The 27,409-nt window shown below is 36.7% G+C and overlaps 1 protein-coding gene across 1 annotated transcript in view; it reads right to left on the reverse strand.

Moving 5' to 3' along the window:
* LOC149799667 (coadhesin-like) overlaps positions 1-27,409 on the reverse strand; it is a 177,754-nt gene that overhangs the window by 84,665 nt on the left and 65,680 nt on the right. Inside the window, exons 9-12 of the mRNA XM_089959021.1 lie at positions 16,158-16,193; positions 13,958-14,128; positions 10,114-10,284; positions 9,088-9,258 (exon numbers count right to left, since the gene is read on the reverse strand). Of these exons, the coding sequence (XP_089815147.1) occupies positions 9,088-9,258; positions 10,114-10,284; positions 13,958-14,128; positions 16,158-16,193 (549 nt within the window). The remainder of the gene's footprint in view (positions 1-9,087; positions 9,259-10,113; positions 10,285-13,957; positions 14,129-16,157; positions 16,194-27,409) is intronic.

Genomic DNA, 27,409 nt, shown 5'->3' on the forward strand with positions numbered 1-27,409 from the left:
TTCCTTACCTTGTGTCCAATAAAATCAGTCATGGGCATATATTCCTTACCTTGTTTCCAATACAATCAGTTGGTGGCATACACTCCGTACATTGTATCCACTAAAATATGTCGCTGGCATACATTCCTTACCTTGTGCACAATACAATCTGTTGTTGGCATACATTCTTTACCTTATATCCAATAAAATCAGTTGTTCCTCGGGTTTGAATCAGAGTTGAAAATTATATTTGTTTTAATAAATGTAAAATTCACTTGCTTGGTCAAAGGAATGGAAATTAGTCTGATAAATATGTAGATTTGTCAATTTATATGTGAATTACACATGTAACTAGAACATAAATGTAAAGAAGTTTGCATTTAAAATATTTTATTTACTACAAATCTTTCTTAAGCATTGAGAAAAGACAAAACGATGGAGTTATGCGTTATGGCAGAGTATATCTTTCCAGGCAGTCTGAATAACCTTTAGGTTTAAAATGCTTTAAATTTTCTAGCACGATGGAATATTTTCATTCTGTGTTCATTTCTAGAGTGTATAGGTAAAGTATATTGCTGTCGCTAATGTAAGAAAATCTCTTCTTAGTTCTTGCCAAGATGCAACATTGGTGGTTCCGTTTTTCCGTCGTATCTAACTGCTGCGTAACATAATCCGCACGGGACTTGGCCAGCGACTAGTGTTGTATGACCACTGGACTCAAATGCATATTCCACTGGAACGTTGAGACATTCAACGTCCTCGTAGATGATGTAAGGAAATTTCATGTTTCGTTGTAGTGCAGTGAATTTGAGATCGTTTTTCCCGGATTGTGACATTGTTGTCTGCTGCGGTCTTTCACTAATCCCTCCACAGTAAAAGTCATGGTCAGTGAGCAGTGGCTGGGTGCTGAATACATGCATGCAACATCTGCAGGGATATTTCTTATTCGTGTGCTTGTTGTGTCGGTTAAGCACCCGGGCCGGATTATTGAACCATTTACAATGTGATACCAATTTCAAACCAATCATATCACTCAGCAGCAAATAGTCATTGTGGATTCGTTAATACTGTTCATGTGGGGATCATGCAATAAAATAAAATCCTTTATCGCAATCAAACATGGGGTCTGGATAAACGAATCAGCAAACCCGTCAAACTAATGTATCTTTCTTCAACACCTCACGCAGGTTATTTCTAGATTTCATTGAAGTGACCCAGATATGTTCCGATCACAATAAAATAGACTGTATAGCCTCCCTAATTTAAAGCGGGCTTTCTGATTTGTGTGACGTCATTGTAGAACAAATCGAGAAGCAAGTAACTAACAATTTAAAAATGTATAGATTACACGGACATTTAAAATAAAAATGATGGGGTTTTTGGTATACGGTCACAAACTGTGATATAAAAGGCTTTATTAACAATTCTTGTGCATATTGATATCCGAATAATCTTTCAGAAATAGATTATCCACGATGTATATTGAATGTCTAACACGAGCTCATACTCCCTGTTTCACCAACAGCGCAGGAAGAGATCCAAGAAGGTCTTTACCAGAAACAACTTGCAATAATCGTGGCAATGTTAGTATTCCAAGTGCATAAATGCGTTCGAGTGCATCAGAGACACTTGCCTAATCTTTTGACCTAACTGCTTTGTTTCTTTTGTCTGCTTGAAATATCGGCTGTGGTCAACGTGTTATTGTATGTGCGAAAACCACTTTGTCGTTCACGGTCTTGTCGATCACGTACACGATTATGTGGAAAAAACGAATCAGCCTGATTCATTAGGCGTATGGAGGAAAATCTAAACACGCCAAGAAATCTTTGGCATTGCTCAGGCAACTCCATGAGTGACATTTGCCTTGCTTACTACCTTTACCAAGGCTGCCTCACCATTCCAATACTCACGCAGACTGTAGTATATTTTTGATAATGTCCGGCCTTTGTCGATTAGAGGCTTGGCCTCATAAAACAATTATGGTTTGCATACCCACACTTATTATCCTTCTTGCTTTTCGTATTCCTATCGTAGCTTTACTTGCATTCAAGTTATTTATGCGATCTTTTTATTCTTGGTATGCAATGTCATGTTGGTAACAGTCAGTATCAATACGACGTTCTGGTGCTTCACCAGGCTTTGGCTGCCTGTTACAATGAAGTCGTATATCAAGCAGTCTTCCGAGTCCCTGCAACTGCATCCGGGGATATGTGTTTCGCCAGCGAATTTACTCCAAGGTGTTCCAGGAAGACTTAGTTAATGCAGTAGCGACATAATCTCCAGCTTTTTTTCAAACCTGGAAACTGCTCGTCCACAGCAAATCTCAACTGAACTGGAAGTTCCATTGAATTGTATTTTTAAATGGTATCTAGAAGAAAATAAATCACAAATGCTTTCAGAAAGTCAGTGATTCGAAAAGCTTTCTCGTCATTAACTTTTCCGTCCATGCAGCACCTAAACCATTCAAGCATGGTTCATATATTTCCAGTCTCAGTTCATGCGCTAATTCCTAGCCATGCTGGACCAGGAAAAACTCATAGGATCGATTGAACCTTATTGTACCGTAGGGTGATAATCAAACGTGTTATAATGTTTTCATAGACTTTAAGTAGAGTTGAGTGACAAAGCATTGTTGGTGGCAGCGCCACACCATCGATTTCGTTTTCACCATCTAAGAAGTACTTTCCATTGACAATTTAGATGCAAGTGAAATCGATTTTGTTGTGATGGTTGAGCATCAGGCCCTAACAAATATTTCCAATGGGTCAACACAAAACATCTACTTGGTCTATTTGATCAGCAACAACAGTAACGCGTATTGCCATCCGTTAGCCTCGAGAGAAGATGGAAGTACGCCCATGCGAGATGTCCTGGTCGGTGGTTCTTCAGCGCCTGCTGTGGCTATGTAGCCCAACACGGGAGTGGCAGTCCTTGCTGAACTTGCTGCACTTGAAGGTTGAGTCTGGTGTGGGTTGGAGCTGCTCCTTCTTCCTCTGCATTCGCTTTTCATTTGCTAGCTAGCGTAGCTTATCCTCGCCGGCTTTCAGACCAGTGAACAGAGCATGTCACCAGCTGAACCTGTCTAGAGTAACCTCTTCCCAGGTGGATATATCGATGTCAGTGGCTTTCATGTCGCGCTTGCAGACATCCTTATAGCGGAGATGTGGCCGTCCGATCGACCATTTGTCAGTGGAAAGTTTCGAATAAAGAATGCTTTTGGGAATCCGTCCGTCATCCGTCCGACGTACATGACCCATCCATCCGATGCCACTTTGGTGTAGGAGTGTGACTATGCCGGGAAGCTTGGCACGTTCAAGCACCTTGTTGTTTGTTACTCGATCGCTCCAAGTGATCCCGAGTATGTGTCGGAGGCATCGCATGTGAACGTTCCTCAGTCTTTTCTATTGTGAGACGCACAGGTTCCACTGGCGTACAGGCGAGTGCTTAGCACGCAGGCACGGTACACGGAGATCTTACAGTTCAGGGTCGGCATGCTGTTGTTCCACACTCTCTGCGACAGACTGGGGAGAGTTGTTGATGCCTTTCCGATCCGCTTGTTGAACTCAGCATTGAGCGAGAGTATGTTGGTGACAGTAGAGACGAAGTACGTAAACTGACTGAGAACCTCAAGTTCGTAGTTGTTTATGATGATGCTTGTGGGGACCGCGTCCTGAGCCATCACGTTTGTTTTCTTTAGGTTGATGTTGAGTCCAAACTCATCGCATGCTTTAGCAAAGCGGTCCATCAGGCACTCCAGCTCAGCTTCTGTGTGAGTGGCTAGAGCAGCATCGTCTGCGAAGAGCAGGTTCCTGATGTTTTTTTCACGCACTTTTCGCTTTGTCTTCAATCGTGCCAGGTTAAACAGTCTGCCATCTGATTGTAGGTAGATCACTTCTGTGGACGTCCCAAAGGCGTGCTTGAGCAGGACAGCGAAGAAGATGCCGAAGAGAGTGGGGGCAAGGACGCAACCCCGTTTCATGCCGCTGAAGATGTCAAGGGGTCGGACGTTGAGCCATCGTACTGCACTGTGCCTTTCATGTCAAAGTGGAAGTACTGGATCATGCTTAGCTGCTTTGGAGGGCATCCAATCTTCGCCAGGATTGTGAAGAGACCGTCTCTGCTGACCAGACTGAACTCCTTGGTGAGGTCTATAAAGGCCAGGAAGATGGGTCTGTGTTGTTCTGTATATTTATCCTGCAGTTGCTCGACGAAGACGATCATGTCCATTGTGAACCTCTCTGCGCGAAACCCCCATTGCGATTCTGGATACACTGTCAGCAAGCGTCTGCAGACTGTTCAGGACGAAGTGTGCGAAGACTTTACCCACGATGCTGAGAAGGTGTATGCCCTTGTAGTTGTTGCAGTCGCCTCTTTCGTCCTTGCTCCTGTACGGGCTTACGGTGTTTGCGTCTCTCATGTTCTGAGGCGATGCACCCTCTTCCCAACACCGGCAGAGGAGGTCATGCAGGTGCTTAATCAGCACGCTGCAGATAAAGTTGATGACTTCTGCTGAGATTTTATCCTTCAATGGATCTTTACCTACGGGCAGTTTTTCTAAGGCCTTCTTTAGTTCGGCTACAGTATGTTTTAGTCCAGTTCAGCCATGAGAGGGAGGTTTTCAATGGCGTTGAGGACATCGTTGGTCAGCTGGTTCTCTCTGGAATACAGTTCAGAGTTGTACTCCACCCATCGTTCCATCTGCTTGACCTTGTTGTCGATGGTATCGCCTGCTGCCAACTTCAGTGGTGCAGTCACTTTCTTCGTGGGACCCAATGCTTTCTTTATGGCATCTTGCATGTGTCTGATGTTTGCGATATCTGCTGATGACTGAATGCTCTGAAAGAGCTGAAGCCAGTATTCACTGACGCACTATTGTGCTACGCTTTGCACTTTGCATGTGGTAGGACTGTATGCCTATAATGTTTTCTTACGGGGGGATCGTTTGTATTCCAGATAAACACTGCGGCGCTCTTCTCTAGCTAGCATGAGTGTGACAACGTTAGCCTCAAACCAGTCGTTGTTCATTAACTGCTTCCTACCAAAGATCCGTGTAGCTGTGCTGTACACAGTCTCTCTGATATGATATCATCTCTCTATGGCACTGCCGTTGGGAGCTTCTGAATCAAAAGTATTGGAGAGGGCATACGTAAACTTTTCAGCCTTGTCTGGATATGACGTTTTGCTGACCTCAATGCGTGGTTTACACTCTTGCCTAGAGCGGTGGAACTTCTTCGGCTGAAGCTTCATTTTTCAGCACATCAGCGAGTGGTCGGTGTCCCAGGCAGCGCTGTGGAAGGTACAGGTAAGAAGCCAACATTTATGACAGATCGTCTCGTAATGATCAAGTCCAGCTGGTGCCAGTGTTTGGACCGGGGATGCCTCCAAGACGTTGTCTGCTGAAGCTTTGTCTGAAAGAATAAATTGGTGATGCTGAGGTCGTGGTACGAAAAAATCTCTAAGACACGCTGACCGTTCTCATTCATCTTTCCAATTCCAAACGTGCCAAGACAGGAAGGCCAAGAGTCATTGTGGGCACCCACTTTAGCGTTGAAGTCGCCCACTAATATCAAGTTCTCTTACTGGAGAATTGTGTCGATCATCGAGTCTAACTCGTCGTAAAAGTCATCCTTGGTATTTCCGGTAGCACTTGGTGTGGGAGCGTAAACTCTGATCAAGTTGACAGACCCGGTTGCGTTGTGGAGGCGGAGGGACAGCAGTCTTCTGTTTCCTAGTTGGCAGGGTTCTATCATCCCAAGATGAGTGTTCCTGGTGGCGAATTCAGCTTTGTCGACCCCTTTACTTAGCCAAACGAATGCGTAGTTCTTTTCTCTTCGGGACCCGGAATATGGTAGCCACGCCTCCTTAGTGAGGAAATGTCGACCTGGAGTATTGCAAGTTCGTCGATGTTGACTTAAGTCTTTCGGACATCGCTGATTGTCTGGAGATCATCTAAGAGCCCAGACAGCATCGTGCGGATATTCCAGGTACCTAGCTTGAGGATTGAAGGTTTCCTTGTTGGTTTTCTTTTGTTATGGCTTGGTGCAGTAGTTGCAGTCCACTAGTCAGGTACAACTCGTATCTTAAGCCTTACGCACCCAGTAAGGCAGGCGAACTGTGGCGAGATGGCACCTTATTGTCTTGGAGCTGCCCATCTTGAGGAGGGCGTTAGCTGTCCAGTGATACCCGTTGATCTCTCACACCGTCGGAAGCAACCTCTGGTATCAGACTCTACGACAATCGAGCGGTCACTTCTAACCGGTAATTGCTGCTTCCCGCTGGAGTGTCCTCTCCAAGGTTCAAGCCTAGGCAGGGTGATATTGAGAATCAGCTGTTGCCCATGCAGCTGATTCACCCTTTCCACGCAGCTGATGGATCCAAGGGAAAGGAAAAGATGATAAGTCATGGCAACAGTTACGTCGTAGGTATTTCCGAGATGAAAGTGAAAGCAATGACAAGTCGCCATAGAGACTCCGTCTCTGGATTTTTTGTTGGGGGATACTCCCTCGGCCTTTCTCATGAGAGTGTATAGTCGCAAGGCAGCGAAGGTGTGAAATCGAAGTTTACGTTCTCCTAGATGGGTGACCACCCAAGGTTAACGAGCCCCAACTGCCAGAAGTGTCTGGTTTTGAGGCGCCAGAAACTCGCCTGTCATCCCTTCTCCTGTCAGTTTAAACAGGTTCCGCTACTTGTGAAGGCCTGGAGCTGGATTTGGTTGTCAGAGGCTCTATGAGAGCAATCCATTAGGGATTTCCAAGGGAAGTGGATGCTTATCACTCACATCCGCCCCGGCGATAACAACCCTTGGATATTTCGTGGCATTGATTCTCATGGCCTTACAAATATTAATTGGACATTAGTGGGATACAATTTGTGACATGCTTGCTCCGATGACTTAGAATCTGTATGTTGTACTCACCATTGATTTAACCGGAATGTCCGATTCCGGGAGTGGGGCTCGATACCTTGCGGGAATCAAAAGCGAAGCCGTAAAACCGCTGATGAAATTATATCGCAATGTTATAGAAGACCGCACAAAATGTCAGAGATATGATACAGTCAAGAAAAACTGCATGAGAAGAGCATAACAGCTGACTTTTAACAAACATTTAAATCATTATTTAAAACAAGAAAGGCAGTTGCCGAGCGTGCTGAGGATATCACAAAGACATCGAAAGCATCTGTGGAAGAGGTGGCAGCGCTAACTGAAAAAAGGCAGGGCCGGATCCGATTTTTAAAATAGCTAAGCGTATCAACGACATCAAGAAAAAGCAAAGGGGATATTGCGACAAGTTAGGCAGTTTTACCAGCGGTGGTCAGTTGTATCACAGAAGAAATCAGTACACTTCAAGAAGATGTTACGAAAGTCAACTGACAACCTGCCACCTGAATGAAAGTCGTAGATGACAACACCAGTTAAAAACTTTAATGAATAATCGCTGAGGTTAATTTTAAAAATCCTGTGCACTTCGCTCGTGTGAAAGCATTTGGTGTTTTCCGGGAAATCCATGTTGCGATGAAAGAGGATGTTGTAAATACTACCAGAACGTTACGTCAATGATCACGATCTCTGTACCGTTACTGTTTTGAATTCAATCACACTTGAGATTGCGCTAGCGCCGTTGCAATTTTATTATAGTTGGCCTAATATCTGATCACAACCGTTGGTGGTCTTGGCGCAAACAAATTCATTTACGTTTTTAGCAGAATATTGACCTTCTCTCGGATGCGTACGACCTTGAATCCTCAGGTGTGGCTGTTCCTGGTTATATAATGTTTGGCATTTTCAATGACTTTTGATTATCTATGAAATATTCGTCAAAAATTAAGCTTACAATCATGTGGTGAGGATATGAATGTGTACTTCATAAATGAATCTCAATATTATATTTCCATAGCATAATTCATATTTTATTTCCATTTTTGAATAGAAGGACTTTCTCGTGACAATCAGTTTTCAAAAAAAGGATTTCCTTGTAAATTTGTAGCTATCATTTGGAAATGAAGGCTTCTGTGTAACTTTTAGCATCTAGTCTGAACATTACTGGATTATTGCTAAGATTTATGGAATAGTCTTATAAATTTCAGCTTTTCAGTTCTAATACAGACATATATCATCAAATATTCAATACATCAAGATGGCAATTGATGGCTGCAGAATGTTTCTCAAATCGTGAGGTTATGTTGTCTGGAAGCGAGCTGGATACTTCTTTAACCGTTCATACTTGCTTGCAAGTCGGACCCAACTGCAAATAGCATTAACCCAGACTTATCGTAGCATAATGTGCCGACAGGTGTGAGTCTATGCAGTATTCTAGAAATAATCAGCAAAACAATCAACATAAACCGTGATGTCCAGGTGGCAATATACAAAGGCAGATGTAAGTCTATTTTGTTTGCAGTTTGGTCTCGACGTATAAACAAGGAAAATGCGGTAATGATCGCTCGAAACACTATATTCTTCCTAGCTTTCAGACACATTATTTTATATCTCAATGGTTATCCGTGTGTGGGATTATTGAAATTAAGTTCAATTTCACTTTTAATTTTGACGAATACTCTCAGTCTCATTTTCTTCTGTAAAAGTTTCTTTGCGTTTTAACCTCTATTTCAAAAACAGAAAAGGCAGACAATTTCATATAACAAAACTCACATATTCTAAATTATGGTGTTAGTCAACATGGGCGTTTTACGTGATAACGAAAACGTTTAAAAGCTTCGTGGAAACCATATACCGGAATTCAATGAACATTTTTGACGGATTTAAGACACGACCTTAAACATGTGTATCCAGTGTTTTATGGGTTTTATTGCACTTTGAGGATATTGTTAGCTATATCACACAGAGAAAATGTGAGTAAAGTGCCTTCCATGGACACACAGAGGCAGCTGACTCGGGCAGGTTGCGGTGGGTATAGAAATAACCCTGGAATATGAGTGCCACTCTTTACCTGCTGAGCTACCGCTCCTAATGCAATGTAAAGCAATCTAAGTGATGGTTAAAATTATTTTCCTTTTTGTAACATTAACAAAGGATGCTTTGGGTGAATTACATATTAAAAAAGCAAATAATAATAATAATAATAATAATAATAATCGTTTTGAACAAACCTGGGCACAGAGAAGGATTACATGTTCTTTTTTCGTGACTGTTTCCATGACAATCATCTCCGTGTGGAACTCCGTCCGGATACTCGCATGTCCTAGACCTAGACTGTATCCCGTTCCCACAAGATTTAGAACAAGAGTCCCAAGATGTCCATAATGACCAGGTTCCCTCAACTTAATGAAAACGAAATGATGCAGTTATATATTCACCTAAATCAGCTACAAGCGTCCCTGTTTTCTTTCTAGTAGGCTAACAATGTTAACTAGATTTACAAGGAATGAAGGCTTCAGCAATTGAATAATAATTAAAATCCTTTCAGCAAAATGTTTCAAAACGCAATATTTACCAACAAAGCTCTCCGGCCTCTGCTCTCTGAACTGTACTAGTATTTAGTACAAGTTTCTCGCTTTGATGATGGTTTGAAAAATAGAACCCTGTAAATTCCATCGGTCATGTATAACACTGATTGTCTCCAGCAAGTTTTGGCGTAATATTTTCAAAATAATGTTTAACCACTTGTAGTTAACAATTGGATGGTTCGTATGCTTTCCGTAAATAATTTGAAGTAATAATTTAGCATGCTCCAAACATTTAGTGTTGATTAAATATTATATCACTTCAAATAACGTAACTATACATCAATCTGAAAAGACTAATACTTTTGTATCGCTATACTCAGGTGTTTACACTATATGTTGATATCTGCTCTAATCTAAGGCTTGGTCTTCGAACGTTCTAAAGTCTGGCGTCAATATATTTTTGACGATTTCGCTATGTATTTAGCTGACCATTTTTTGGTAAAAACGGCTTGTAGGGAACATCAAATGCGAAATATACTCTACAATATTGAACATATCTTTGTGTGTATGAATTTATTTATTCAGATCTCGTCACTCATTGGAATGATAGTGAATGAATATACAGAAGGTATGTTTAGGTTCAAAGGAAATATCGACAACGGAAAACTGACCTCGATATCTCTTTTCCGACTGGTCTTTGATTTTCTGAAAGTGAATAATAATATTTACCAGGGCACAGTCCAGAGGTGCAAAAACCCGTTTCTTGCAAGGGTGCCGTACAGTTTTTGCCCCTGGGATAGTGAGGGTTAAACTGACAATCTCGGTTGCGGGTATGGGTACCATTACCACAAGTCTGGGAACACCGTGACCAATAGCTCCATGTACCCAAATGACCATCAACTTTAATGAAAATAAATAAACTTTACCTCGGTGAAACGATTGTATGGATCGCACAAATTTAACAGTTTTAAGATATATACTCTACAGGGATAGATCTCATTCCCTTCGGTGTACATACATTTGCTGATTTGGTAACAAATTAAGTTATTCTTTATAACCATGTGCATAATTCATACTTTGTTATTACTTTGATTCTTGGGTTTCTTTTATATCCGATGCTTTTTGAATAACAATGAAAAACACACACAAAATGATTTTCTCCCATGCTGTCTTTAAATGGTTACATTAACGTTAGAATATGTGTCTTTTACATCGATATATTATGCAGCCATCTCATGTCTGTAAGTATGTTCATCAATTATATTGTTGGTTCAGTCAGTAAAGAACTTGAATAAGTATTTTGTAAAGCGTCTGGCTGCATTATATATAACATTTAATGAAAACAGCTCAGAGAAGAAATGAAAACATTGCTATTCCTACATCATATAAAAGCATTCAAAGTAATTAAATAAGGTCAGTGTAGACACCAAAAGATATATACAAGAGCAGTGTGTGTCATTTCATTGTTGTAGTGCTTATTACAGTTACTGATAAAATACACATTATATTCATTCATCGAGGCTATATAATTCCCGAACAGTTATTACATACTATGTGAGTTTATTGCAGTGACGAATGTATTGTGGAAGTTCACATGTCAGCTAGAATTTTGGGAACTTTTATAAAATTCATTTTACATTATGTTAATAGCTGAGCCCATTTTGAGGCCGTCAATCGGCTCTTGCTCGAGGGGAAAATATATTTCATTATAACTGAGAAATACTTTGCTGTTTGAAGAGCTTGATAATACTGTAACGTATATCATATTCTCCGCAAACAGAATAATTATGAGCTCTGCAATTTGAATAAAAGTTTTAAACTGTAAGCCAACATATATACATAGTAAGCCGTAAAACAATAAACCACAAGGAAGTCGCATGCAAAAAGGACCTAAGATAATTCCTATTTCGCAGAACAGAAAGTCCAAATCGCGGCATGATGGAAAAGATCTGATTTTAAAAAAGTAGCCTCCGTCAGAGAGTGGTACGTAGTGCATTTCAGATATAACTAGCCGCAGTGACAGAATCTATAAACAACGCAGTGTTAATTTAAAAATAAAGTAAGAAAAAATACTGAATCCGTAAGCTTTCTAGGTATTATTATCGTAAAATGCAAATTAAATTAAATTGACCATATATCCTTTTTCTGAAATTAAATGGTACTGTACCTGCAAGACGTGAGATAAGACAATATGATATGATTCTGCAAAGGGCAATATTATCGTATATACTTGCTTATCAGTGGAGTCTATCTGCAAAATGAATTATGCCCGGACGATATATGTCTGTGCAATTTGTTAGGAGTAATCAATAAATCAGACAGCATAGATCCTGAACTGCAGGAGAATTATGTTAAAACAGATCAGTATCTACGTTCATTACGGTTTAACGCGACTTATTAGCGGGTATATACAGTTGTTAATTTGAATGCACATCGCAGGCTTTATTGGGGACGATCAATATCAGAGGTCGTAAAATGTATACACAATTAAAGTACACAGTATGCATACACAATTAAAGTACACAATATATATATATATATATATATATATATATATATATATATATATATATATATATATATATATATATATATATATATATATATATATATATATATATATATATATATATATATATATATATAATTACACAATATGTATACATAATTAAATTACCTCTGTGGCAATCATTTTAGAGGAGGGAACCTTTTATGTAACTGTCTATTGTTTATACATATTTTAATAGATGTTTTTGTACCAATAATCAAAATCTATTCCGTTTGTACGTGTAATGTATATTATATCAATCATTGTAATAAGCACTACAACAATGTAATGACACACACAGCTCTTGTATATATCTTTTGGTGTCTACACTGACCTTATTTAATTCCTTTTTATGCTTTTCTATGATATAAGAATAGTAATGTTTTCATGGTGGTGTTTGCTTCCTCCTGCGCAAGAATCCTCAATGTTCTTTGTAAATGAACAAATGCGACATTTTCTAAATATATTAGCTTATTTCAGTTGAAAAAACTGTAAATGACTAATAGTCATTGATTGTACATGAATGTCAGCGACGGACTGTTACATAATGTCATTAATTGTTACTAAAATCCTCTAATTGTGGACAAACAAGCATATATCTCCTATTTCATGTTCTGTGTTAATCAGTCGGTTGCAATATAGAAACCTCATCTTAAATGTCTATCAAGTATGTACATCAAATTGCCTGATATTACAATAAACTCTTTTTAACAGAATGGTGATCGGTGCTAGATACAATAATTTCCTGCCTATATTTTTTAATGCTTTTGCTTTAAGTCTTTTCAAAAGTTGTACACCGCTAAAACTATTGCAGAAAGGAAATAATTTATTGAAATTCCTTTTACATTCTACTATTGTGAGAATTAAGTTATTTTACAGATTTAATTGTGTTGGAGGTTTCTATGATGCAACTGACATAATTCCAATTTTGTTAACATTTCTGTTTATTGTAAATATATTGTTTTACACAGCCGATCGAATAAATCTGTGTACGTGGAAGCAATTTAGTTATTATAGCTTTATACCAAACCAAATCATTTGTAACTTGCCTTTTACATTTTTGCACTGACTTCCTAGTAAGCGTATTGAATACCCATAATAACTGACAGATGGCTCTTGTACGTAAGCTAGAAAAAGGCAAGTTTGTCACTTGTAATTTTGCTATTATTGTTTCAATTTGGTATGCCTTTCAATTGTGCGGAGCTTATATTTATTTATATAATGACCTCTACGAAGAGTAATGTTGTTTTCAGTTATAGAGAAAACATTCACTTCAAAGAAAAGACCGAACTACAGGCCTTATGATCTTTAAATACCACGCTATACGTCTAGAATGCACTAGGCACATTATTAACATTCTGTATGATAACGTATGTAAGCTATATGTTTGTGTTAACAAATGATATTTCACTACATGTTCACTCTGCCCAAACTAATGAGCCGAACCGGTGAGTATTGATGTCTGGGATCTAGTCTTAATGCTCTAGCGGAACTTCAATGTATGCTTATATTTGCTATCTACAAATGCAAGTATGCTAGTGTGAAAAAATAGTATACTGCATTAGTAGATATTTTGATTTCCTTTATCTTATTATTGAAGTACCGTGAATAATATTTTACTACGCTAGTTAGTTTCAATTTTGATGTTCAGTACTATCGTAATACGAATACAAGAAGGTGATAAGTATAATGTGATTGCGCCACGTCTCTTGATTTTAGCAAGAGAAAGGTTATACTACGGTAGCAATGTTTTTCTTGTAACTTTTTGCAATTTTCATTAGACACACATTTCTTACTAGGATAGATAGATAGATAGATAGATAGTTACATAGATAGATGCATGCAGATGATTCTATACTTGCCTGCACTGGACCCATATAGGTTTTTATTTCGAAGCCAAAAATAGTATACCTCCTAAGACAACGATCTAAATAGTATTTAATTTCATGAATCTTCCAAGAAGATACAACATTAGGACACACATGAAAACAAACGAATACACAAATATATAAAAATCATATATACGTGGACAGAGCTTTATGTTGCAATTATCTGTCTGAGAGCTAGGACCCGAACATATGTGTCCATGCGCTAAATGGGAAGGATAGAGGCAGGTTCTGCTCCTGTTGTGGGTACCTCTGCCGCAAGTAGCTGTGCAACCAGTCCATTCTGACCAGGCGGACCAAGAGCCATCCCCTGTGAAGTCAAACATACAGATATATAGAAGGCCCAGCCTTGAGTTATATCCACTATACACTGAATCAACCTAAACGGAAATTCGCAAAGCATCATTGGTAAAACTAAATCGTGCATTATCAGATTGCACTTTTATTTTCACTTATATGCATATTGCGATATCATTCCTGCTTGTTTTTCTAATTGTTGGGCGATAATGGAAAACATATTTTCCTTACAAAAATGGAAAAGTAGTGTTTAAAAACTAAAAGTAAAATGATTTCAAAGCAACAGAAACACTTACATCAAGCACAGTAACTGAAAAGGTGATAGAGCACGAACATTCACGAGGTTAATCATTAGGCGAGTTCCCAATAGCGTCAGTTATCATTATAGGAGGTGATTATTAGTGTTGTTATCCGTCCACTTTTGTGTGTTTGTATACGTGCATGTATATAAGTATGTATGAGAGAGAGAGAGAGAGAGAGGGTGGTGGTGCCGAACTGCAAAATACAACTACTCAATTTTACATCTGTCAAAGAAACTGTCGATCCAGACTCCTTCATTGAATACATTCGTTTTATTTTACCACTTCCTTGATAAGAGTTAAATCTATAAGTACAAAGAAAACTCCTCCGAAAACCGCCACTCTGCATCAATCTATAGTTCTTGCAAACCAAAAACTAAATAAACTGCTTCATTTCAAATAAACTATGGCCACAAAACAAATTTAGAATCATTTGAAACTCAATTTTGGTTTTCCTTCATTATTATTTAAAAATATTCAAAGATGTCTAGCTAGCTATAACAACTCCAATCCCAATATAAGATCTAGTTATATTGTAGTAATCCCTCATTGGATCGAGTTAGATCTATTATACTAATTATGCGGTATTCAACTCCAGTTTCGTGAGTCAACTCCTGGTGTATATAACTTATCCTTTTGTACTATTTCTGCGTTATTCAACTCCTGCTCCGTGAGGCAAGTCTTATGATGTAGCCCTAGTCATATTGTATTAATCTTACGGTGTATCGATGTCGTCCTATTGTAATGATTCCGAGGTATATCGATTTAGTCCTATTGTACTAATCCTACTGTATATCAATTTTGTCCTATTGTACTAATAATGCGGTGTATCGATATAGTCTTATTGTACTAATCCCACTATATATCAGTTTAGTCATATTGTTCTAACCCCGCTGTGTATCAGTTTAGACATATTGTACTAAGCACGCCTTATTCATGAGCTACTTATGACGTTGAAACAAATGCAAACATATTTACAGAGTTATCTCTCCTTCTCTCTCGAATGATCGACCCGACAAGGTATTAATGATATCAGCTTGATTTACATCCTTTTTTATTTATTATAATATTTTCGTGTCTTTGTCTTAATTATAAAGCATCTTTACCATCCCAAAAAGAATGCATCAAATTGTGGAAGTTTAAATAAAGAAGCCCCATCGTAGTTGATATAATCCCTAAAATGGTACTAATGTGACTTTCAATTTAGTATGTCAATATCGCTTTATTAATTCCGATCAAATTAGCGTATTATCATGCACACTCATTCTTCTGATTACGTTACGTATGGAAATTGGCTGAAATCTTTTTTGATCTTTGCTCTTGTTGTTTCCTTTCTTTTAAATACTCAAATTTAGTAACAGGTTATGATAACACTCTCGTAATCTGACTTGATTATTTCTGCTTTAAAAAAATCTTCATAAATTTAAATTTAATATAGTATTTTTTGTCGTACCTACCCAGATGTGTTGGAATTAATCGGAAATATACTTACATTTGCTATGGGTATTTTGTTTTATCATCTATCTTTGTTGGTAAATCTAAATAGTTGTGCCCCTTATGACTGTGATAGTTTTAAATACAGTCTTGTTCTAGTTCGGAGTATTTTCGCATGATAGGACTTTATCACTTTGAACATTTTTCTGTAAACCGATATCTGAGCAAGCATCAGTTGTTTACATTAAAGTTTCAGATTAAACCTTTTCGAAAGCGTTAGAAATTAGTTTTCTTAACAAATCTAACTACCTGGTGGCTCCGGTGTTGTCGTCGTCGTCGTTGTAGCTGTAAAAACAAATGATATGCAAGCAATCTATTATAATACAAGCTTTCCATTTATACTCGGGAACTTTCATTACACCCCCACCAACACCCATATATATTGTAATTTGCTAGGTATGTTGGTTCTGCTACTACTATCATAAATATGAGGCCAGTTTGTTTCTTTCATTTCTAACACAATCTCGCACAGTTTTGGATCCTAAAATACGCTCATTTCAATATCTGAAGTGTGGAATAATTATGGGATCGTCATTTTGACCAAGGCCATCAGCAGCAGAGTGAGTGAACAGACCTTTGGCTGAAACGTCGTTTTTGAAGAAGAAAAAGTTTCCTACGAAAATGAAAACTATAAGGTCAATAACGCCAAACCGATGCCTCTAACTAAACCGAGAGTTTCTCTAATTGGGTTAGGTTACTTTGTTAATTTATCTTTATCGTTCGTGTATTTTAAAAATAAATTTGTATGCGTGTTCGTTTACCCGCCGGACTTTTAATTGATTTCGCACCCTTTCTGCTGCTGTAATGTGTGAGTAATTAAATCATTATTATATCATTCTCTCAACCATATATTTTATCAAGACTTATGCGATCTCGTGATCGAGAATCCTGTAAATTTATTGTTGTAAACCCGTGTGGTGCAGATTGTGCTTTTGAAAAGAAGTTTTTAAACTTAATCATGTCCATATCTCATTAACACCAAGTCTGATGAATAGGTCGTAGAGCATGTTTATCGACTCCATTGAACAACACTAAAATATTACAGTTATCTCTGATCAAGTTAGGTATTTGTATATATCGCTGAGTAACATAAATCACGTCTATATTTTAATGTATGCATCGCGAAAATATTATTGCTGGATTTTATTGTTTATCCAGCATTACATCATCGTATACCACGAGAGTATTAATAAATCCAGCGAGGTCATGCACAGATGGGGCTTCATCAATATCGGTGATAAAATCTATAATATCATTACTATCTTCGTCCAAAAATCTTGCATTGTCATTGAAATGTTTAAGTACATAATAACATCTCTGATTATCCACTAATGGAGCTAATAAATACACATTATCCCATTTGAACCATCTCATTATCAGATTAAGTAATAATTGCGTCTTTCCTGACCCAGATGGACCTAGAATAATTGCTCCGATATAATTTGGTAGCGTTGGATGATGTTTTACTGGCTGTTGTTTTCGTGTCGCTGAGAAATCACTGACATCCATGTTATTCAAATATAATAAATAATATGGATTTATACTATGTTCGATGCAGAGTATCCACCCCCACTAGTGGATTAACAACAGTAATAACGAAATATAAAGCGTGCACTTACAGGCAAGTGTGTGAAATGTGGCACAAATAAATATAAATTTATTTCGTCTCGTAAGAAGACAGGTGGTGACATCCATACTTCTATAAAGAACCAAGAATCCAGAGGCTAAATACCCAGGAGATCAAACATCTTCCAGTATATAATTATTGTGGTCCTGGAACCAGATTTAATATCCGACTTGACGAGCGAGATCAACCAAGACCTGGAGAGTATCCAAAAAATGCTATTGATCAACCATGTCACGTTCATGATGAAGCTTATTAAAATCCAGATCTGCAACAACGACATATTGCAGATGTGAAGTTGATTCTTACGTTAATTCCATAAAAAATCTCTCAGAGAATCATTAGCTGTTGGTTGGTGAGATCTGCGATGAAAGTTATACTAGTATTAGGGGCTGGTAATTAATCAGCCGATTATTAAATAATGGAATCGATTCATTATTGCCCAAGACGATATATGAAAGGTAAAGCAGCTCTTAGTAAAGTTGCTGATGCAGCAAATGTCACACCTTCTGTGGCTGGAAAATGGTTAACAGGACAGGCATCATGGCAAATATAGATCCACCATATAAACAAATTAAGGACGCATATTTTCATGTCAGAACTCCTAATGAAGTTCATCAAGCAGATATTTTGTTGTTACCACACGATACTATTAAGATTGGTAGACGTCAATCACGTACATACAAATACACGATAACTGTCGTTGATGTTGCAAGTAGATATAAGGAAGCAGATCCCTAATCAACTAAAACAGCAGCTGAAGTTGTATCTGCTTTTAGACGAATTTATCAACGAGGACTCTTGCGATGGCCACATTTACTACAGGTTGATCCTGGCAAGGAATTGTTTGGTGCAGTATCATCTCTGATGCAAAACATAATGTCGCAATTCATTGGTGGCAGGCAATAACTGAACGATTTAATCGAACACTTGCTGAGAGGTTATTTGTATATCAATATGCGAAGGAAATAATTCAGAAAGATATAAGACTCCGCAAATGGTTTGCCATATTACCAAGTGAAATATCTGCATTATATAATCCAATTACCAATTCAATTTCTATGAAACCCATTAATGCAATTACACAAAGACATACACAAATACAAAGACATGACGTTTGAAAACAAGGGGTAATAGATAATGCAAGTGTAAGATATTTATATGAAACTGGTGAACTTGAAGGTGGTACAAAAAAGAGCGACTGATCATATTCGGAGTATTACGAAACAAGCAAATTTCTAGTGTGATAAGATCTACGCGTAGGCCTGCAATCTGCAGAATAGATTCAACTGCTCCTCAACGTGAACTTGTACGAGAACAATTAAAAGTAATTCCTGAACACATAGTTACCTCCACATTCACGTTTGTAAACTATCACCTCGACGTCGATTACATTCAAGACAGGTCAGCATCACATTTGCGCGTGTATGACCAAGACTGCTATTAATTGTATCTACGGTAAATTGCCTTCAATCATTTTTTGAATACTGCCACAACATTACTGTGTTACAGCTCGCACAATGATTATTCTGTCGTTGTTTCAATGTCATGCTAAATTCAGCATCGAGATAAACGTCGCGCCTATATTTTTGTCACACCGTTTATAAAAAAACTATTTTTTTTCTTACATAATCATCGTTAGTTTCCTGAATTTGATCATTATTTTCTGTGAAGTCTATGATAACCCTCCGCAGCTGAGACATTCTTCTGATTCGAGGCACTGCGAGATAAACTAATTTTCTCCATTCCATACGATCATCGAAGATCCAAACATTTGTATCAGAGAAGGTTAAACCTTGTGGTGATTGAATTGTCATTGCGTATCCTAGCGTCGATGGAGTTTTGTCCATAGCTGACACGCTCTCAAGAACACTGACAGAAACTAAAACATTATCGTTTAATACAAGATTTTGTTTCTCTGAGGATCCCGGTATATCAACGTCGATATTCTGTCGTCGCGTAACTGCTGGTCGATAACGCAATGATATAGGTAGATTTGAACCTTTTTCTTTATGCAACATAAATAATTGTTTTTGAAGTGTTTGTATCACAAACTATCTTTCTACTTGCAACTATTAAATCATTTTGTCTCCATAATTTCCAAAAATTGATAATAGGAGTTTCTAAAATTATTTCATGCATTATTTCACATTGAATTTTATTCCGTTGTAGTCTGATTCATTTCTTAAACTCTCTTAATTCTGGATCTAGCGCTCTTTCATCATCAGTTATTTCTCCATAATAATCTACAAAATTCATCAGCCATTTATGTGGAGACAAGCCAACAAAAGGTGGTGGTTGACCATCATCGCCACACATTTTTACAGCGCTATATTTTGTCAGTAACCAATCAAGAAATAGTTATAACGTTTATAATGAAATGGTGCATATTTCATCCTAAACAATAATCCTTGGAATATATTTCTCGCCCAAACTTCAACTTGTACATTTATCTCCCTTTCACCGAAAGAATTAATAAGTGCATGCTTTAATATTTCTTTCTTTCATTTCTCTTGCGAGTATGTGTGTAGGTGTTAAAAAGACTATATCAAAATTCGGAAATAATTCATCCACTAGTTGTTTTATCACAGCCTACAGGCCCATTGAGATAAATTGTTTTATGTCTAGCTACAGGGTCCTATACTGATGGCGCAGAAGATAATTTTGATAATTGATTTTCTCGTAATAAATATTCTTAATTTCAACGTCGAAGGTTTCAAAATAATTAAGTATATTTTTTATTTTATTCTCAATTTGCCCCATGATGCATAATTGCCGACATGTAGTTGTTCTAGCAGTCTTGTATTTTTAATTATATAAAATGATTCCGTAGCGACCCTGACAGCAAACTCAGAAACTCTATTTATCATCAATAATATATTTTTGGAAACACACGCGAGCATTGAAGATCTTATATGAGTAAACTGCGGTGACTCACCATCAATATAACTCACAATTGTACCTAATTTAGTTCTGTCTTATAAATTAATATTGTTCGATTTATAAATATGTTTCTATTCGTTGTATCAGCAATTCTAAAATCTAGTTCAGCATCATATATAATTAATCTTGTACAATGTCGTTTATGATCATATGATACACCTTGGGTGAATTTACCGATTATTTTTCTGCCAAGATCTTTCTCGATTTTATTCGGAAAATCAGTCATATCAGGATTTTCCTCATCAGAATATTTCTTTTGTCGTGGCAACAAAACGTCTTTCATTTAAAATCAACGATGGCAGTATTTTCACATCGAGCGTATATCGTAATAATACTGTTGGTGATCATATTTGTTCCAAAAAATATTTTCCAAACCAGACATAACAAATCGGATGAAGATTTGCGGCAAACATAAATGACTCGATACAAGTGAATCCAGTCAAATCAAAACCTGGTAAGGATCCATTCATCGATACCCTGGTCATTTAGTGTATTGGATGTCCAAATCATCCTAAATATTTAGAACACTCTACCATTCCAAGAAATCTTCAGGGATAACATGCAAACATATCAACCGAAATAATATCCCTATAACCCTTATTTAGTATTCCATAATCCACCGTGTCCGTTTTCGACATAACTGTGTTGTATTTCTTTAATAAAATCCAATCGTGTTGGTTTCCACGAATTTTGTTTCTTCTATCTAAATGAGCAGCAACTGACGTAACGGAAAACAATTACACAGTACTTGTTCTGCATCGTCATGGGTATATTTCAAAGCAAGATCTTCATTTCTTCATGGATTCTGTACGATAAATATCTCCATAGGCCGTACAAACTGTTCATAGTTTTCATTACCTGAACATTATAACAGCCACAGGGATAAAGGATCGTTCTTACTTCTTTCGTTAATAAAATAAAATAGATCCCCTTGATAAAATTTAACGATTCGAAATCGTGAAAATAGTGCTACTGCATTAGCCTACGCATGTGCATTATGATTAATAACTTCAATTGAAGCTCCTTTCGATTCAAATTTTAATTTGTATAAAATCTATCCGGTTATCGTTCTTACTTTTATCAGGAATTTTAATTTCTTTTCTAGCCCAGCAAGATCATTTATTGTAGCTCTTTTATATATGACTGATTCAGCCCATTTGTTTACTTTTCCACGTCGCTGATCTGTTACTTTATTTCCGCGTATCGCGTTTGTAAAATGTTTAGTTACTCGTTCGGCTGCACAATTTAGCTTTGACAAAGTAAAGGACGAAAATTTCAACGGGTTTAGATCATGAACGCTGGGTTTATCATTCGGCAGATAAATTACATAAATAACCGCGGTTACAGGATACGCTCTTTCATAATACGGTTTGTCAATACCAGTCAACATTCCTGGTTTGGAATTTTTACTTAATATGGCAAATTGTTCATTATGAAGGAAGGGGTCACGACTGTCACTGATAATCCAAGTACATTCTACTTCCTTAATACACATTACTCGGAAATTTATCTTTGATTGTCGAAATAATAAATAATCGTCGCCGCTCGTTGGTCAATCATTGTAACATCAATAACATCGGAGTTATTGCTTATGATGTTGAACGTTGACCACATATGAGTTGTGCCATCTATACGAAATTTTTTCTTAGCATCAAGAATACATTTAATCAGAGTTTCCGTCGGATCGACAAGACCTCGTCTTCGTGGGTTAGGGGTTATTCTGTCAAGATCTAATCAATATTCAGAAAGCTTATTTTAGTAATTGATAAGGTCTTAAATTTGTTCATATTATAATTAAAACAATTATACATTTAAATAGATATATATATATATATATAGATATATATATATATATATATATATATATATATATATATATATATATATATATATATATATATATATATCTATATCTATATATATATGTATCTATATATATGTATCTATATATATATATATATATATATATATATATATATATATATACATACATACTGATTGAAACAAAGAATACATGCAAATGGTTCACGATACGCTATTCAACTCCTTGTAACAAACCATGCATAAACGAATTATATTGACTTTACTTATAAAGTTAACGGGGATGGAGTTTAGGACCTAAAGCGTGTTTAAAATGTGATGTTGTAATCGATCATGTTCATAGAGAAATATTCAATAACTCTTTCGATAATTTACAAGCCATTGCTCAGAGTCAAAAATGTAAATTTGGAAATACTGGCCGTAGTAGTAAGATCGCCAGGGTAGTTGTATCTACAAATATAGAAACTGGTGAATAAATAATATTTCAGTCAATGAATGCAGCTGGCAAATATTTTGATATTTGCATGCCTTCGGTTCAAGGCGTCGTAAATAATATTACCAGATCTGTTTTGTCTAAGAAATATGGACAAAAGATAATTTTTCAATATTTTTTTAAAGGAGATACTCTGATAAGCTAAAATTCTCTCTGGCAAAGTAATTCAGTAGTTACCTTTGTTGTTGCTACGTAACTGACCACAAGAAGGGAGATAACTCTGTAGCATACCTTTCTCCGGTAGAGCTTTTGTTTGTCGTTGAAACTAATTATTAACCATCTGTGTGATAATTAATATCGGTGGAGTAACATAATTTTATAATAGTCAAAATTAATAGAAGGATATTTGTACTTTCTAACTTATCGACAAAATCATGGCAGAACACAGGTCACACAGCCCCGCTTAAGATCAATTCAATTCAGTTATTCCTAGATCTTTCTGTCATACACAAATATATGTATTTTAAATCTGACTTTGTCAAAGGCATATATATATATATATATATATATATATATATATATATATATATATATATATATATATATATATATATATATATATATATATATATATATATATAATTATTTAATATGATGTGTCTTGGAAAAAGGCAAAATAAATCCACCCTGTAGATATTTGTAGGAAATCCAGTATAGGTAACTTCATAATAATTTCTGAAACATATATCAGTAACATTAGAAAATAGCGCAGTGGTAGCGCGGCTAATTCTCATCCTCATGGGTTGGCGTTCGAAACACGTAACTGGACATACTGCTCCGAAATATTCATGTATACATGAAATTGAATATCCTAGACAACTATCTAAATCTCGTTTCGTTTAGGTTTCGCTGGGGATGGGGCGGGTCTATGCAGTTTGGATCACTCCAAAAAACAATCGTAATGTGATGTAAGTACTAACTCTTACTAAAGGGTACCCCACACAAAAACATTCAGAAAAAATGTCAACCGAAAAGAAAAGCCTCATGGTGTGCAAAATAGACCATAAGAAAGATCTCACAAAAGGACCCAATCGAAAGGCACCAAAGCTAATATGAAAAGACCCCTTGAATGATCACCTTATTCATGATACGTTCTGACAATGATAGTCCATTTTGACACCTGTGATCTGATCTTTGTTTAGTGATATTTTTATTCAACAGTTCTTTGCTGAATTTGATTGAATCTTTTTAATAAGACCAGGAATCAGACTGACACTAACATGATGATATGACATTATAAATATCATGAGCGATTTAATTATATGTTATTTACTGGGGCATCAATGACTCTCATTCGTGCATCAACACCTTCACGTAACATTGTTTTGTCTCTGAGTATAACAGCAACTGCTCTGTAACCACCAGCGGGCAGTTGAGCTACACGAGCTTGGAAGTGTATATCAACGACTGATTGAACAAATCCAAATGTTCCAGTGAAAAGTAATAAATTGGATACAATGTTGTGAAATCCCGCTTAGATATCTGAAAACCAGTTTCAATATTTTGATTACGCCGCATAAATATAATCAACCGATGATAAGTACATGCAACATAATTTTGATCAAAATTTAACACAACTTCTTCAGAAGGTTCTTGATGTCTGTTTACCCTCAAAGTAACTACAGAAATGCCAAGTGCGCCAAATGCCATTGGATTTCTTTTCTGTCAATCTATTCGAGTATTTTATTGAAAAGCAATAAATATATGTCTTGGTGCAGAAACTCATTGCTGTGTTGCTATTTGCCATGTAAATAAACCAGCCGCATTACTTTGAACGCTATCTGTTGTCATCATCACCCATGAGGACTATGATTTACCACCTGAATTCATAAAAACAAGTCGTTTTTCTTCTTCAGCAAACGATGGAGTCATTATCGGCATCCACAATGACAGTATTTGTTAGTATTTCTTTACCAACATCAACTCCTTTGGGTCGCCAGATTGCATCAATTTCAGTGGCTTTTCTTACAAGTACCACAACGTATTTAGCTCCAAATATAACTTTTATAACATTTGTACAATATTCAAAGATATGTGATAGTGGAATTACACATAAACAATTTTCGTTTCAATTTACCATTGATTTACGTGAGGCAAACCCTAAGTTGAAATTTTCGTTCATCTACGAAACTTCAGTTCCAGCTGCATTTAGTCTCACGTTGCTACTTTCGGAGAGATCAGTGGTATCCTTTGCAAACACCATTGATGGACCAGCTGACCTCAAGTAATCAACGATGTATCTTGCCAGGCCCAATATCGTCGTTGCAATATCAAGCATGTATATAGCACTGTTATCTAATGCCATGACACCATTATTAACAAACCTATGTCGATCTTAAAGACCTTACGCTGAATCAACTGCTTTCAAACGTCTACCTTCTACTTCGATAAATTCTTCAGCAGGTAAAAATTATCTGATTGTATCTTGAACGTGTACTTCGATTTTTGCTCGTGCGTTAGGTACACTTGTGTCACAAGAATAATACTGATAATCGCGTACAGATTCATCTTTGAGAACAGGTACGTTCTTATCAAACGCCGGATCGGATATACGCTTGAACATCTTATTATAACTGTTATCGTCTAACATGAAGACCACTTACTGCTATTAAACTTCCTTGTAGTTTTTCTTTTTCTGACTGGGGTATATTAACCAACTCTATTAGTATTTGATTTGCAGCTTGATTTATTATTTTACTGATATTTGCAGGCATTATTCCAGTACTAGGTAATTTTACTGGCTGTGGTTTTCTTCATACTAATCGAGCTAATCTTTCTTTGACTACTGAAATTGCTTTACCGGCAGCATTACCAACATCACTGATGCCTTTATCGCGAATAGCGTCAATAGATTTCATTCCTAATTGTTTCGCAATCGGTATTGCTTTGGGAGCTATTCTCTTAAATAAACCTTGAACAGCATCACTAAGTCCATCTCTGTAAATCACTTTGTTCGTTGGCAATCGTGAATTACTACCCTAACTATTACAAGCCCTCGTTGAGCATTGCGTATAATCATTTTTTTTAAAATGACATGTTGATTATTTAATTATTTCAGTCGTTATAATAATCATCAGCAGTTTCATTAATGACAGAATAATAAACATTATGATCCATATAACTGCCCGTAAATAATCTTCCACAAATACCAGATATTTCATTAATAATTCTGGAGAATTATTACATGCGCGTTTTCCTCTGATCAGAATTTCTAATCGTTGAACATCGGAAATAATACTGATAGGACATATTTATAATCTCTTTCCGGTTTTTGGTTCAGGTTATTCAAGCATTTGGGTAAAAGAATCTTCTTCTTGCTGTTGTAATGTTTATTTTTATATTCTTTAAGCATCTTTAAATTGCTAAAAAAAAATAGAGCGTTTGTTGCCCAGATTCATTAATACGATTGACACCAACATTAACACAATATATATGTTTAAGCCATTTCATCTTTTGTCTAAGATTTATGTTCAGGTTTCAAATAACTACCCCGTTCTTCATATTTTGCAGCTATATCTGTTATTGTATCTAATTCTCTTAATTTTCTAATTTCTTCATAACCCTCAGGTATAAATTTATTGCTATCTTCAGTTAACTGTTGTAGTATTATTTGAATTTTGAGTTCATCTTGCTCATAAATTTGTAGCTGTGTTCAGACAGGTTGTGGCTGTGGTGGAGAAGGTTTAAGTTGGGCATGTTGTGACTGTGGTAATTGAGGAATTCGTTGTTTAGAAGTTAATGCTTGTTTTTGAATTACCTAAAATTGCTTAATAGCAATATATTCATCTGATTGTTGTAAATATTCAGCATATTTTCCACCTAGTGCTTGATTTTTTCATCATGAACACGAAACACCCATTTACGCCATTGATCAAAAGATACACCTTTAGTATATTCAGGCTTTAAACATTTGTCTCGTTCTACATAAGCATCCACGTAAATTTTATATAATCCTTTAGTCTCTATTATATTTTAATACCTTCTGGAGTAAATGTATCAAGCATTTCAACTCTTTCTTTATTTTCCTGTTTTGGTCCTGTTTCTCCTCCAAGAGCGCCTTCAATTTCTTCTTCACGTTCAGTAGGTGGAGGTTGAGCAGCAGCTATAACGAAGCTCTCTTAAAATCCTTTTTGTCTGCTTAGTTCTTCTTGCTATCTTTTCAGTTTGCTCAGACGTGTGTCTTTCAGTAACCTTTGTAACAGGTTTAAAACAATGTTCTTTTTCTTCTGTATAATCAACTTGTACTTCTTGACCTTCCTGCAGTTTTCGTTTAAGAGATCCACGAGCAGGAACATATATTATGATTGCTTCTAATCTTTCTCGAGCTAATCTACTAGTGTAAGATTTCATCATTGCTATAATACTGATTTAACTACTCACACATTTATAGCAGCAGAGAGGGTGAGACCACAAATAAGTGTCACGGTGGGTAAACAATTTTGAAAATCACAAATGCCAAAGATAAAATAACGAATAAACTAACCAAATTAGAGAAAACATTTTGGTTTTAGTTAGAGGATTCGGTTTGACGTTATTGACCTTTTATTATCATTTTTGGAAGGAAGCGTTGTTTTTCAAACATGAGTGGCCAGCAAGTGATATGTTCACCCTCTCTGATGC

This window comes from Sinohyriopsis cumingii, chromosome 5 (assembly GCF_028554795.1).
Source record: "Sinohyriopsis cumingii isolate HCF-2022 chromosome 5, ASM2855479v2, whole genome shotgun sequence".
Classification (NCBI taxonomy): domain Eukaryota; kingdom Metazoa; phylum Mollusca; class Bivalvia; order Unionida; family Unionidae; genus Sinohyriopsis; species Sinohyriopsis cumingii.